This window comes from Primulina tabacum, chromosome 12 (assembly GCF_025594145.1).
Source record: "Primulina tabacum isolate GXHZ01 chromosome 12, ASM2559414v2, whole genome shotgun sequence".
NCBI classification, from domain to species: domain Eukaryota; kingdom Viridiplantae; phylum Streptophyta; class Magnoliopsida; order Lamiales; family Gesneriaceae; genus Primulina; species Primulina tabacum.
In genome coordinates, this window is record NC_134561.1 from 16,143,019 (window position 1) to 16,156,358 (window position 13,340).

The 13,340-nt window shown below is 37.8% G+C and overlaps 1 protein-coding gene across 1 annotated transcript; it reads left to right on the forward strand.

Annotated features, from left to right (window-relative positions):
• The first annotated feature begins 10,510 nt into the window (after nucleotides 1–10,510).
• On the forward strand, nucleotides 10,511–12,608 carry LOC142520231 (uncharacterized). The gene is made up of 6 exons (XM_075623234.1): nucleotides 10,511–10,592; nucleotides 10,679–11,188; nucleotides 11,241–11,509; nucleotides 11,903–12,083; nucleotides 12,180–12,377; nucleotides 12,508–12,608. The coding sequence occupies exons 1-6, from the start codon at nucleotides 10,511–10,513 to the stop codon at nucleotides 12,606–12,608; spliced, it is 1,341 nt and encodes a 446-aa protein (XP_075479349.1).
• The last annotated feature ends 732 nt before the right edge of the window (nucleotides 12,609–13,340 follow it).

The window sequence follows — 13,340 nt, forward strand, 5'->3', positions numbered from 1 at the left end:
CAGCAAGCTTAAGCCATCTATCACACAACATACATTGATTATATATCCACTTTCGAGCAAGAAAAATGCAGCACAACGCCCTCCATTCGGCCTCCGTTCTTTCCCGCAACGATATTCGACGGTTCGACCATTTAAAAACGCAAAAGCATGTCTTAATCCTTTCTTTATGCATCAATCTTGTCATATTATGTATTTTGATGTAAATCATGCATGAAAATTTATACGTTATATGTAATCTTGGGTTCAAAACAATTTGAAACCGTTTCGGAAAACATGAAGCATGAACTCACGTATTCTACCAAAAACTGTGGTGTGCCTCGGCTAGGGCTCCTGGGACTTTGCTACTGGTTATGGGTAGGCTTTAGGGGTGTCTTAGGCTCCTTGGGTGACCCTAGTTAAGGTGGTTTACGGCTTGGTTGGCTAGAGAAAGCGTTGGAACCAGAAACGCATGGCTGCACAGAAGTAGGTCTCGTGGAAAGGGTTGTAGGTACTTCGGCCTTTTGGTTTCAGTGAGGGGCTGGATTTTGGCTCTTGGCTATGGTTTAGGCGGGCTCTAAGGGTCTTAGGATGAGTCTTGTTATGATGGTTCATCATCTGGAGCCGTAGCTTGGTGGCTGGAACTAGAAAACTACAGCTACATAGAAGTGGGTCTCGTGGAGGTGCTGTCTTGGCCTTTCTGGTGCTGTTTAGTGCATGGGTTGTTTAGGGGCTCTTGGCTGTGGTTTAGGCAGTCTCTAAGGGTCCTTGGATGAGCCTAGATAGGTTGGTTCATGGGCCGGTTGGCTGGGTAGAAGGCTTCAACTATAAAACCACAGCTGCACTGGATTTGGGTGCATGTAGGGGCTGTAGGTGTTGGATATTGTTGTTCAGCGAATGGCTGGTCCAGGGCTCTTGGCTACGGTTTGGGGAATGTATTAGGGTCTTAGGGTGAACCTAGTGGAGGTCGTTCATGGGCTAGAGCGACATCAAGAGTGTTGGAACCCGAAACTTGAAAGCTGCACAGAATTGGCCCTACCATGAGGGGCTGTCACAGTTATGATGTTTTGGGGCTTAGGTGCTGGTTCTGAGTTAAAAAGGGCTTAACCGTGGTCTTAAGTTATGTCTAAGAGTCGTTTCTAGGGCCTGTTTCGGGTCCAGTTCACGTTGGTTTAAGTGTGGAGTCGTTAGAAACGCATATAGGTCGTAGAGAGTTTCTTTGGAACAACTTTGGTTCTATGGATCGTGGATTATTTTAAGTTGGTTCGATTATGGTTCTATGACAGTTTAGGCTATTGGAAAGTAGGTTAGGGTGTTGGCTAAGTATGAGTCGAGTCACGAGTCGTTCGGTAAGTCGTAGGATATGTTAATTAATTCGGGAGTCGTATTTCTACGTGGGGCTTTTTGTGCTAAGATTAGTCATTTAAATTTAAAGGTTATGGCAGCAAGTCCATGGTGTTCCAACGAAGTCCACGATGTTCATAAATATGTATCAGGTACAAAATAATTATTTTTGAGCTATGCGATTTGTCTTGTGGCCAAATTATGTTACGGGATTGGAAAGCGGTAAAGCATGACCGAGGACCTCTCCTGTAATACCCCAACCATTTTATATTTCTATTGTCAATATGATTATTGTTATGTTAATTGTATATTCATGATTATTATTGTATGGTATTGTTAGTTATAACGATTTTGAAGGTTAATGGTGAGATTTGGTTTGATGTTATTATTTGGTATGTTGTTTAGGGAATATGGTTATTGGATATTCATGGTTTATTATTGTAATGGATATTTCATATGGTTTTGATGGTAAAGTTTATGTGGGATGGTTATTGCTTATGGTAAAGTTTATTGGAATGGGAAATATTATGGTTATTGTTTTGGAGTTATGTTTTATAGTTGTTGATGGTTTATGGAGGATGATGATTTATTGTTGTGATGGTTATTATGGATGATTTGAGGATATATTTGGATATTTAGTTGCATTGATATTGCATGGCATTGGAAGAGGAAGTATTCACGGTGGATTGGTGATATTGTTGTGGTGTAGGAGCAGCGCTGCGATTGCCTTGGGATCAAACGGCAGCACCGTGGCGCTGCAGGTACCGAAGCGCGGGCTCCGCGGCTCCAAGGAATTGATTTGGCGCCACGGCGCTTGTCGGGGCGAAAGTGTCACTCGGTAATGCGATTTTAGGCGTTGGGAAGGCTTTTTAATGCCAATTCTAGATGGTTCTACTCACTTCTCTCCTCCTTCCTTATTTTCCATCGGTTTAAGCCCCTTTCTCTTCAAGGTTTTCTCTCCATCTTCCACTTCAAGCTCAAGGATAATAGTAGATTTCTTGTTACTCCTAGCTCAATTTCCAAGCTTTAAGGTAAGGATTCTATATTCTTGAGTTGAGAAGGGTTTTAGGAGTAGTTAGTTTAAATTGGTTGGTTGATTAATTTGATTAATGGTGATGGTTAATGGTTGATTGTATGTATTATGTTGTAGAAATTACATTGAAATTATCTAAACAACAACTTGCTTCTTGTGTTGTAAGTAGAGGCTCTTCCTTCTTTGTTCACGTGATATATATGTACAAAAGCCATGTTTATTGATATCTAGCTCCTTCCATTGCTATGTTATTGATATATTTGTTGTTATATATTCATTGATCAAGGAATACCATTGAATTCATTGATAAAGGAGCTAGTAAGCCATTGTTTTCTATAAAATGTTTGTTCAATTGCCTCAATTAAGTTCCTATGATTAAAGTAAAGGATTGACAGTATTTACATGCATGTCATTGGAAAATTTCATGATGAATGTGTATCTCTCACAGTTTTGATATTTATATCGAAGAGATACCTATTACATGGTCACAGGTCACAGAACTATCAATTCATTTCTTTAATTCATTCCAAGAAATACCAACGATGTTGCCTTGATATTTATTGCTCATTGAAGATGGTATTATATCGTTTTTCATTCGCACAGGCATGTTATTCAAGCCAAGACTATGTATATGTATTTGCTATTTCTAGCTTTCTACTTACTGAGTTTTACTTCATTCCAGTTAATATAATGGGATGCAGGGGATAAGCAAGATTGAAATGGATTGTCAAAGGCGGAAGAAGTCATATGGCTAGAGAAGGGGAAAATTTTTTCATGTCACTCTTATTTTGGTGTAGCGAACATTGGAAATTTCAAGTAACATGTATTTTGTAGAATGAATCAAGAAAATTTGTGGTGGCTTTTGAATATCTTTTGATGAGGATTTTGTGAATCGTTTATGTTTAAAAGTTCGAAAATTTCATTATGCAAATAGTATCTTAATTTTCCGCTTTAAATTGTAAGGCTTCCGCACATGTTATTCTTTAAAAGTTATTGTCATGGGAGTTGGGTGTTTAAATTGGTATCAGAGCAGTTTCTTTGGACCATATATGACTTCTTCTAACGAAGACAATCCGATATGTTTTTGATCCTGCATCTATTGGTCTTAACATTGAGGAATGATTCTATTTCATTGTCAATGATATATCTTTGCTTCCTAGCTATGTTAAAGTGAGCGTATGTGTAGGAAATATCTCCCAAAAGAAAAAGCACCGAAGAGGATGATAGGACCCCTACTACCGATAAGACTGCGAAAGTTGTAGATGAATTCAGTAAGCTATTAAAAAAAACAGGCGAAGGTCCATGACGAACAGATTCAACAGTTATTGAGCATGCAAACTACGAACCAGGGTCGTGGCCATGGAAGAGGTCAAGGTAGCATGGAAAAACTGAAGACGGTTCTTATGATCGATTCAGACGAATGAACCCTCCTGAATTTATCAGTGGTTCTGATCCTCTTGTGGCTCTTGAGTGGGTCAAATCATTGGAAGCCATATTTGATTATTTGAAGTTCACTGCTCGGGATAAAGTATGTTGTGTTGTGTTTATGTTGGTGAAAGCGGCCCGTATTTTGTGGGAAGCTACCAAAGTTACTGTTAATGTTAGTGAATTAAAGTCGAATGAGTTCAAAGATTTATTCTATGCCAAGTATTTTTCAAGTGAAGTCATGGCCAAAAAGGTAAAAGAATTTCTTGAATTGCGACAAGGTTCCATGAACGTCAATGAGTATACTCTCAAATTTGAAGAAGGATGAGTCCTTGTTCCCTTTATTGTTAAAAATGATAAAGACAAGGGAGAGCACTTTCTTCATGGTTTGAGGCTAGGAGGGATGTTCACATGTGGAAAGTTGTCACATATCAAGATATTGTTGAGAAAGCACTGCTTGCCGAACTTGATAAACAAGAGATTGAGAAGGAGCGATAGTTAAGAAGACAGACTTTCCAAGCTAGAGGTCAAGGGGCAAATACTCAAGTTAGAGGTGGCCACAAAGGGAAAGGTAAAATGGAGCCGCGTAATACAGCTCCATTGTCTTTAGCTGATCATAAGAGACCATTGTGTCCTAAGTGTGGCAAGCCACAAAAGGAGAATGTTTGGTTGGCAGTGGCCGATGTTTCAGATGCAAAGAAGTGGGGCACACAGTGCAGAAATGTCCTCTTTCTTCGGATAAAGGAAAGGTTTAACGTAGAATTTTTTCAATGACAAAAGAGGGTGCTAATCTTGATTCTTTGGTAATATCAAGTAATATTTTAATATCCGAAAAGGAAGCCACTCACATTAATTGACACTGGTGCGACTCATTCCTCTATGTTTGAAGTGTTTATCACTCTTTATCTGTTGAACCTACTGTCATGCCTTTACATTTCAATATTTTGTTACCTTCTGGAGATGAAATTTGGCCAACTTGTATTCTTAAGGCTGTCCTGTACAGATGGGTACAAGATTGTTGTTTGATGATTTAATTGTTATTTCGATGCTTGCCTTTGATGTCATACTAGGTATGGATGCAGTGATTGATTGTGTTGGAAAAACAATGAAGTTTTTAGATGATGATCCTAAGGGTGAAGTTTTTGTTGGTTTAGGGTCTTTGTTGAGTATTCCAATTATTTCTTGTTTGCAAGCTACTAAATTGTTGCACAAGGGGTGTTTTAGTTTTCTGGCTTTTGTATCGGATGTGATAAAAGAAAGTAATATGCAATTACATGATATTGATGTAGTGCAGGATTATCCTGATGTGTTTGCTGAGTAGGTACCTTGATTAACACCTGATCAAGAGGTAGAGTTTGTTATTGACTTAATTCCAGGTACAGTTCCAATTTCTAAGGCTCCGTACAGAATGGCTCCGACCGAGATGAAATAATTGAAGAATCAATTGTAGGAGCTATTAGATAAATGTTTTATCAGTCCTAGTTCCTCGTCATGGGGAGCTCCAGTTTTATTTGTGAAAAAGAAAGATGGATCTTTGATTATGTATTGATTATCGAGAACTCAAAAAGGTAACTGTTAAAAATAAATATCCTTTGCCGCGGATTGATGACCTTTTTGATCAATTGCAAGGAGCCGCAATATTCTCGAAAATTGATCTTCGGTCCGGATATCATCAATTGAAAGTGAAAAAGGAAGATATATCGAAGAATTCTTTTAGAACGAGGTATGGCCATTATGAATTTTCGCGATGACATTTGGACAAACCAATGCTCCTTTAGTTTTCATGGATTTAATGAATCGTGTATTTAAACCCTATTTGGATACTTTTTTCATTGTTTTTTATGATGACATTTTGATCTACTCAAAGACACGAGAACTTCATCGTGAGAATTTGAGAATTGTGTTGCAGCTATTGAGGGATAAGCAATTATATGCTAAGTTAAAAAAATGAAAATTCTGGTTAGAGCAGGTGGCGTTTTTGGGCCATATCATTTCAAAAGAGGGAATATCGGTATATCCTTAAAAAATTGAGTTCATTGGGCAATGGTTCATTCCAAAAACAGTTTCAGAGGTAAGAAGTTTTCTTGGTTTGGCAGGATATTACAGACGGTTCATAGCAGATTTTTCAAATATAGCATTGCCATTGACGAGTTTGACAAGAAAATCTATCAAGTTCGAATGTACCATAGAATGCCAACAAGCATTCCAAGCATTCAAAGATAAGTTGACTTCTGCCCCTGTATTAGTACTTCCTTGTGGTACTGAGGATTTTGTTGTGTATACAGATGCTTCTAAGCAAGGGTTAGGTGCCGTACTGATGCAGCATGAGAAAGTGATAGCTTATGCTTCTCGTCAGATGAATGAATACGAGAAGAATTATCCCACTCATGATTTGGAGTTGGCGGCGGTGGTTTTTGCCTTAAAGATTTGGCTGCATTATATTTATGGTGAGAAGTGTGAAATTTTTACGGATCACAAAAGTTTGAGCTATTTGTTTTCGCATAAAGAATTTAATATGCGGCAGCGGAGATGATTGGAACTTGTAAAGGACTATGATTGCACCATTAGCTACCATCCTGGTAAAGCTAATGTGGTTGCGGATGTTTTGATTCGCAAATCGAGTTCTTTATTGGGTTCTACGATTCAGAAACCATTGTTGCTTGATTTGCAAAGAAATGAGATAACTCTGGTATCTCCAGATACAGCAGCTCGATTATCTGCATTGGTTCTCCGCTCAAATTTGTTTGATAGAATTTTCATGGAACAACAGTTTGATAATTAGTTATTGAAGTTGAAGGGAATGAGTGATCTATCAGGGGTTTCTGAGTTTGGGTTGAATCGTGATGGTTTGTTGACTTTTCGAGGTAGGATATGTGTTCCTTCGGGTGATGAAATTCGAAGAGATGTACTCATTGAAGCTCATACACGCCATATTCGGTACACCCTGGTAGTACCAAGACCTTCGACGTCTCTACTGGTGTCCAGATATGAAGAAAAATATCATGTTATTTGTTTCTGAATGTCTAACCTATCAGCAGGTTAAGATTGAGCATCAGAGGTCGACGTGATTGTTGTAATCATTACCTATACCGCAATGGAAATGGGAACACATTACCATGAGTTTTGTTGTTGGGTTGCCAAGGACTGAAAAAGTCTTTAATTCTATTTTGGTGATCGTGGATCGATTGACCAAGTCATCACATTTTCTTTTTGACAAGACAAGATATTCTATGAATCAATATGCTGAGGCTTATGTTCAAGAGATTGTGAGACTTCATGGGATAACGGTGTTGATAGTTTCAGATCGTAATCCAATAGTTATATCTGAGTTTTGGAAGAGTTTACATCGAGCCTTGGGAACGAAATTGCCCTTTAGTACCGCCTACCATCCTCAAAGCGATGGGCAAAAAGAAAGGGTTACCCAAATTCTTGAAGATATGTTGAGGGCTTTTAACATTGATTTTCCTGGTTGTTGGGACTCAAAATTACCTCTTGTCGAGTTCACTTATAACAACAACTACCAGTATTCAATCAGCATGGCACCCTATGAAGCTTTATATGGAACGAAGTGCTGATCTCCTTTGTATTGGGAAGAGGTAGGTGAAAGGAAGATGTTGGGCCCGGAGTTGGTTCAACAGACAGCAGATATTGTGGCATTGATCCAATAGAGAATGAAGACCACTCAGTGTAGACATAAAAGTTATGCCGATGTGAGATGACGGCCTTTGGAATTCGAGGTTGGTGATCATGTTTTCATTAAATAGCTCCTCTCAAGGGAATTATGCGATTTGGCAAGAAAGGTAAACTTAGTCCTTGATACATTTGACCATTTGAGATTCTTGATAGGATTGGAGACCGAGCCTATCGTCTTGCATTGCCACCGAACTTGGATCAAGTCCATAATATTTTAATGTTTCTATCCCTAGTAAGTATCTTTCTAATCCATCTCATATCCTTTGGTGCGAATCTTTAGATCTTTTACCTAATTTATGCTACGAGGAAGTACCGGTCCAAATTCTTGATCGCAAAGTTAAAGTGTAAGAAATAAAGAGATTGGTCTTGTCAAAGTTCTTTGGAGGAATCATGTGATTGAAGAGGCCACATGGGAACCGGAGGAGGAGATGAAACAATGTTATCCGGTTTTATTTGACGGTAAGAAAATTTTGTGGACAAAATTTTTATAAGGAGGGGAAATTGTAATATCCCAACCATTTTATCTTTCTATTGTCAATATGGTTATTGTTATGGTAATTGTATATTCATGATTAAGGTTAATGGTGAGATTTGGTTTGATGTTATTATTTGGTATGGTGTGTAGGGAATATGGTTATTGGATATTCATGGTTTATTATTGTAATGGATATTTCATATGGTTTTGGTGGTGAAGTTTATGTGGGATGGTTATTGCTTATGGTTATGTTTATTGGAATGATAAATATTATGGTTATTGTTTTGGAGTTATGTTTCATAGTTGTTGATGGTTTATGGAGGGGGATGGGTTATTGTTGTGATGGTTATTATAGATGATTTGAGGATGTATTTGGATGTTTAGTTGCATTGATATTCCATGGCATTGGAATATGAAGGATTCAAGGTGGATTGGTGATATTGTTGTGGTGCAAGAATAGCCTCGCAGCGGCGGGGCTGCAGCACTGCTGGTTGCCTTGGGATCAGGCGGCAGCGCCATTCAGCGCCGCGGCACTGCAGGCGCCGAAGCGCCAAAGAAGTGGCGCCGCGGCGCTAGTCGGGGCGAAAGTGTCACTTGGTAATGTGATTTTAGGAGTTGGGAAGGATTTTTAATGCCAATTCTAGAGGGTTCTACTCACTTCTCTCCTCCTTTCTTATTTTCCATCGGTTTAAGCCCCTTTCTCTTCAAGGTTTTCTTTCCTTCATCTTCCACTTCAAGCTCAAGGATCATAGTAGATTTCTTGTTACTCCTTGCTCAATTTCCAAGCTTCAAGGTAAGGATTCTATGTTCTTGAGTTGAGAAGGGTTTGAGAAGTAGATAGTTTAAGTTGGTTGGTTGATTCATTTGATTAATGATGATGATTAATGGTTGATTGTATGTATTATGTTGTAGGAATTACTTTGAAATCATCTAAGCAACAACTTGCTTCTTGGCTTGTAAGCAGAGGCTCTTCTTTCTTTGCTCACATGATATATATGTACAAAAGCCATGTTTATTGATATCCAGCTCCTTCCATTGCTATGATATTGAAATATTTGTTGTTATATATTCATTGATCAAGGAATACCATTGAATTCATTGATAAAGGAGCTAGGAAGCCATTGTTGTCTACCAAATGTTAGTTCAATTGCCTCAATGAAGTTTATATGATTAAATTAAAGGATTGATAGTATTTACATGCATGTCATTGGCCAATTTCATGATGAATGTGTATCTCTCACAGTTTTGATATTTATATCAAATAGATACCTATTATATGGTCACAGTCACATAACTATCAATTCATTTCTTTAATTCATGCCAAGAAATACCATCGATATTGCCTCGATATATATTTCTCATTGAAGATGGTATTATATTATATTTCATTGCCATAGCCATGTTATTCAAGCGAAGCCTATGTATATATTTGTTATTTATAGCTTTCTATTTACTGAGTTTTACCTCATTCCGGTTAATATCATGTGAAGCAAGTGATAAGCAAGATTGAAATGGATTGTCAAAGGCGAAAGAAGTCATATGGCTAGAAAAGGGGAAACTTTTGTCATGTCACTTATTTTGCTGTAGTGAACATTGGAAATTTCAAGTAACATGTATTTTGTAGAATGAATCAAGAGAATTTGTGGTGGTTTTTGAATATCTTTTGATGAGGATTTTGTTAATGTTTTATGTTTAAAAGTTTGAAAATTTCATTATGCAAATAATATCTTATATTTCCGCTTTAAATTGTAAGGCTTCCGCACATGTTATTCTTTAAATGTTATTGTCATGGAAGTGGGGTGTTTCAATTGGTATCAGAGCAGTTTCTTCTACCGAAGACAATCCGGTATGTTTTTGATCCTGCATCTATTGGTCTTAACATTGAGGAATGATTCTATTTCATTGCCATTGATATATCTTTGCTTCCTAGAATGGAAGAGGTAAAGGTAGCATGGAAAACACTGAGGATTGTTCTTATGATCGATTCAGGCGAATGAACCCTCCTGAATTTATCGGTGGTTCTGATCCACTTGTGGCTCTTGAGTGGGTCAAGTCATTGGAAGCTATATTTGATTATTTGAAGTTCATTGATCGAGATAAAGTATGTTGTGTTGTGTTTATGTTGGTGAAAGCGGTCCGTATTTGGTGGAAAGCTACCAAAGTTACTATTAATGTACGTGAATTAAATTGGAATGAGTTCAAAGATTTATTATGAGCGAAGTATTTATCAAGTGAATTCAAAGCCAAAAAGGTAAAAGAATTTCATGAATTGCGAAAAGTTTCCATGAATGTCAATGAGTATACTCTCGAATTTAAAGAAGGATGCGTCTTTGTTCCCTTTATTGCTGAAAAAGATAAAGACAAGGGAGAGAACTTTCTTTGTGGTTTGATGCCAGAGATTAGGAGAGATGTTCACATGTCGAAAGTTGTCACATATCAAGATATTGTTGAGAAAGAATTGCTTGCCGAACTAGATGAACATGAGATTGAGAAGAAGCGACAGTTAAGAAGACAGACTTTCCAAGCTTGAGGTCACGGGGAAAATACTCAACTTAGAGGCGGCCATGGAGCCGCGTAATAAAGCTTCGTTGTCTTCAGTTGATCCTGAGAGACCATTTTGTCCTAAGTGTGGGAATCCACACAAAGGTGAATTTATGGTTGGCAGTAGCCGATGTTTCAGATGTAAAGAAGAGGGCACACAACGCAGAAATTTACTCTTTCTTCGGATAAAGGAAAGCTTCAAGGTAGAGTTTTTGCAATGACAAAAGAGAGTGCTAATCCTGATTCTTCAGTAATATCAGGTAATATTTTAATATCCAAAAAGGAAGGACTCACATTAATTGACACTGGTGCGACTCATTCCTTTATGTCTGAAGTGTTTATGCACTCTTTAACTGCTGAACCTACTGTCTTGCCTTTACATTTCAATATTGTGTTACCTTCTGGAGATGAAATTTGTCCAACTTGTATTCTTAAGGCCTGTCCTGTACAGATGGGTTCAAGATTGTTGTTTGCTGATTTAATTGTTATTCCGATGGTTGCCTTTGATGTCATACTGGGTATTGATTGGTTGTCTGCTTATCGTTCAGTGATTGATTGTGTGGGAAAAACAATGAAATTTTTAGATGATGATCCAAGGGGTGAAGTGTTTGTTGGTTTAGGGTCTTCGTTGAGTATTCCAATTATTTCTTGTTTGCAAGCTACTAAATTGTTGCACAAGGGGTGTTTTGGTTTTGGCTTTGGTATCGGGTGTGAGAAAATAAAGTAATATGAAATTACATGATATTGATGTAGTGCAGGATTATCCTGATGTGTTTGCTGAGGATGTACCTGTATTAACACCTGATCGAGAGGTAGAGTTTGTTATTGACTTAATTCCAATTTCTAAGGCTCCGTACAGAATGGCTCCGATTGAGATAAAAGAATTGAAGAATCAAGTGCAGGAGCTATTAGATAAATGTTTTATCCGTCCTAGTTCCTCGCCATGGGGAGATCCAGTTTTATTTGTGAAAAACAAAGATGGCTCTTTGAGATTATGTATTGATTATCGAGAACTCAACAAGGTAACTGTTAAAAATAAATATCCTTTGCCGCGAATTGATGACCTTTTTTATCAATTGCAAGGAGCCGCAGTATTCTCGAAAATTTATATTCTGTCTGGATATCATAAATTGAAAGTAAAAATGGAAGACATACCGAAGACTGCTTTTAGAACGAGGTATGACCATTATGAATTTTTTTGATGTCATTTGGACTACCCAATTCTCCTTCAGTTTTCATGGATTCAATGATTCGTGTCTTTAAACCGTATTTGGATACTTTTGTCATTGTTTTTATTGATGACATTTTGATCTACTCAAAGACACGAGAACTTCAACGTGAGAATTGTGTTGCAGCTATTGAGGAATAAGCAATTATATGCTAAGTTAAAGAAATGCAAATTCTGGTTAAAGTAGGTGGCGTTTTTTGGCCATATCATTTCAAAAGATGGAATATCGGTAGATCCATCCAAAATTGAGTTCATTAACAAATGGTCCATTCCAAAGACAGTTTCAGAGGTAAGAATTATTCTTGGTTTGGCAGAATATTACAGACGGTTCAGAGCAGATTTTTCAAATATAGCATTGCCATTGACGAGTTTGACAAGAAAATCTATCAAGTTCGAATGTACCATAGAATTTCAATAAGCATTCCAAGCATTGAAATATAAGTTGATTTTTGCCCCTGTATTAGTACTTCCTTGTGGTACTGAGGATTTTGTTGTGTATACAGATGCTTCTAAGCAAGGGTTAGTTGCCATACTGATGCAGCGTGGGAAAGTGATAGCTTATGCTTCTCGTCATGTGAAGGAATACAAGAATTATCCCACTCATCATTTGGAGTTGGCGGCGGCGGTTTTTGCCTTAAAGATTTGGCGGCATTATATTTATGGTGAGAAGTGTGAACTTTTACGAATCACATAAGTTTGAGCTATTTTTTTCGACGAAAGAATTTAATATGCGGCAGCGGAGATGATTGGAACTTGTAAAGGACTATGATTGCACCATTAGCTATCATCCAGGTAAAGCTAATGTGGTTGCGGATACTTTGAGTCGCAAATCGAGTTCTTTATTGGGTTCCATGATTCAGAAACCATTGTTGCTTGATTTGCAAAGAAATTAGATAACTCTGGTATCTCCAGGTATAGTAGCTCGAATATCTGCATTGGTTCTCCGCTTAAATATGCTTGATAGAATTTTCATGAAACAACAGTTTGATAATTAGTTATTGATGTTGAAGAGAATGAGTTATCTATCAGAGGTTTCTGAGTTTGGGTTGAATCTTGATGGTTTGTTGACTTTTCGAGGTAGGATATGTGTTCCTTCGGTTGATGAAATTCGAAGAGATGTACTCATTGAAGCTCATACACGCCATATTCGGTACACCCTGGTAGTACCAAGATGTACCAAGACCTTCGATGTCTCTACTGGTGGCCAGGTATGAAGAAAAATATCATGTTATTTGTTTCTGAATGTCTAATCTATCAGCAGGTTAAGATTGAGCATCAGAGATCGACGGGATTGTTGTAATCATTACCTATACCGCAATGGAAATGGGAACACATTACAATGGATTTTGTTGTTGGGTTGCCAAGGACTCAGAAGGGATCTAATTCTATTTGGGTGATCGTAGATCGATTGACCAAGTCATCACATTTTCTTACTGTCAAGAAAACATATACTATCAATCAATATGTTGAGGCTTATGTTCAAGAGATTGTGAGCCTTCGTGGGATATCAGTGTCGATAGTTTCAGATCGTGATCCAAGACTTACATCTGAGTTTTTTAAGAGTTTACATCGAGCTTTGGGAACGAAATTGACCTTTAGAAACGGCTACCATCCTCAAAGCGACG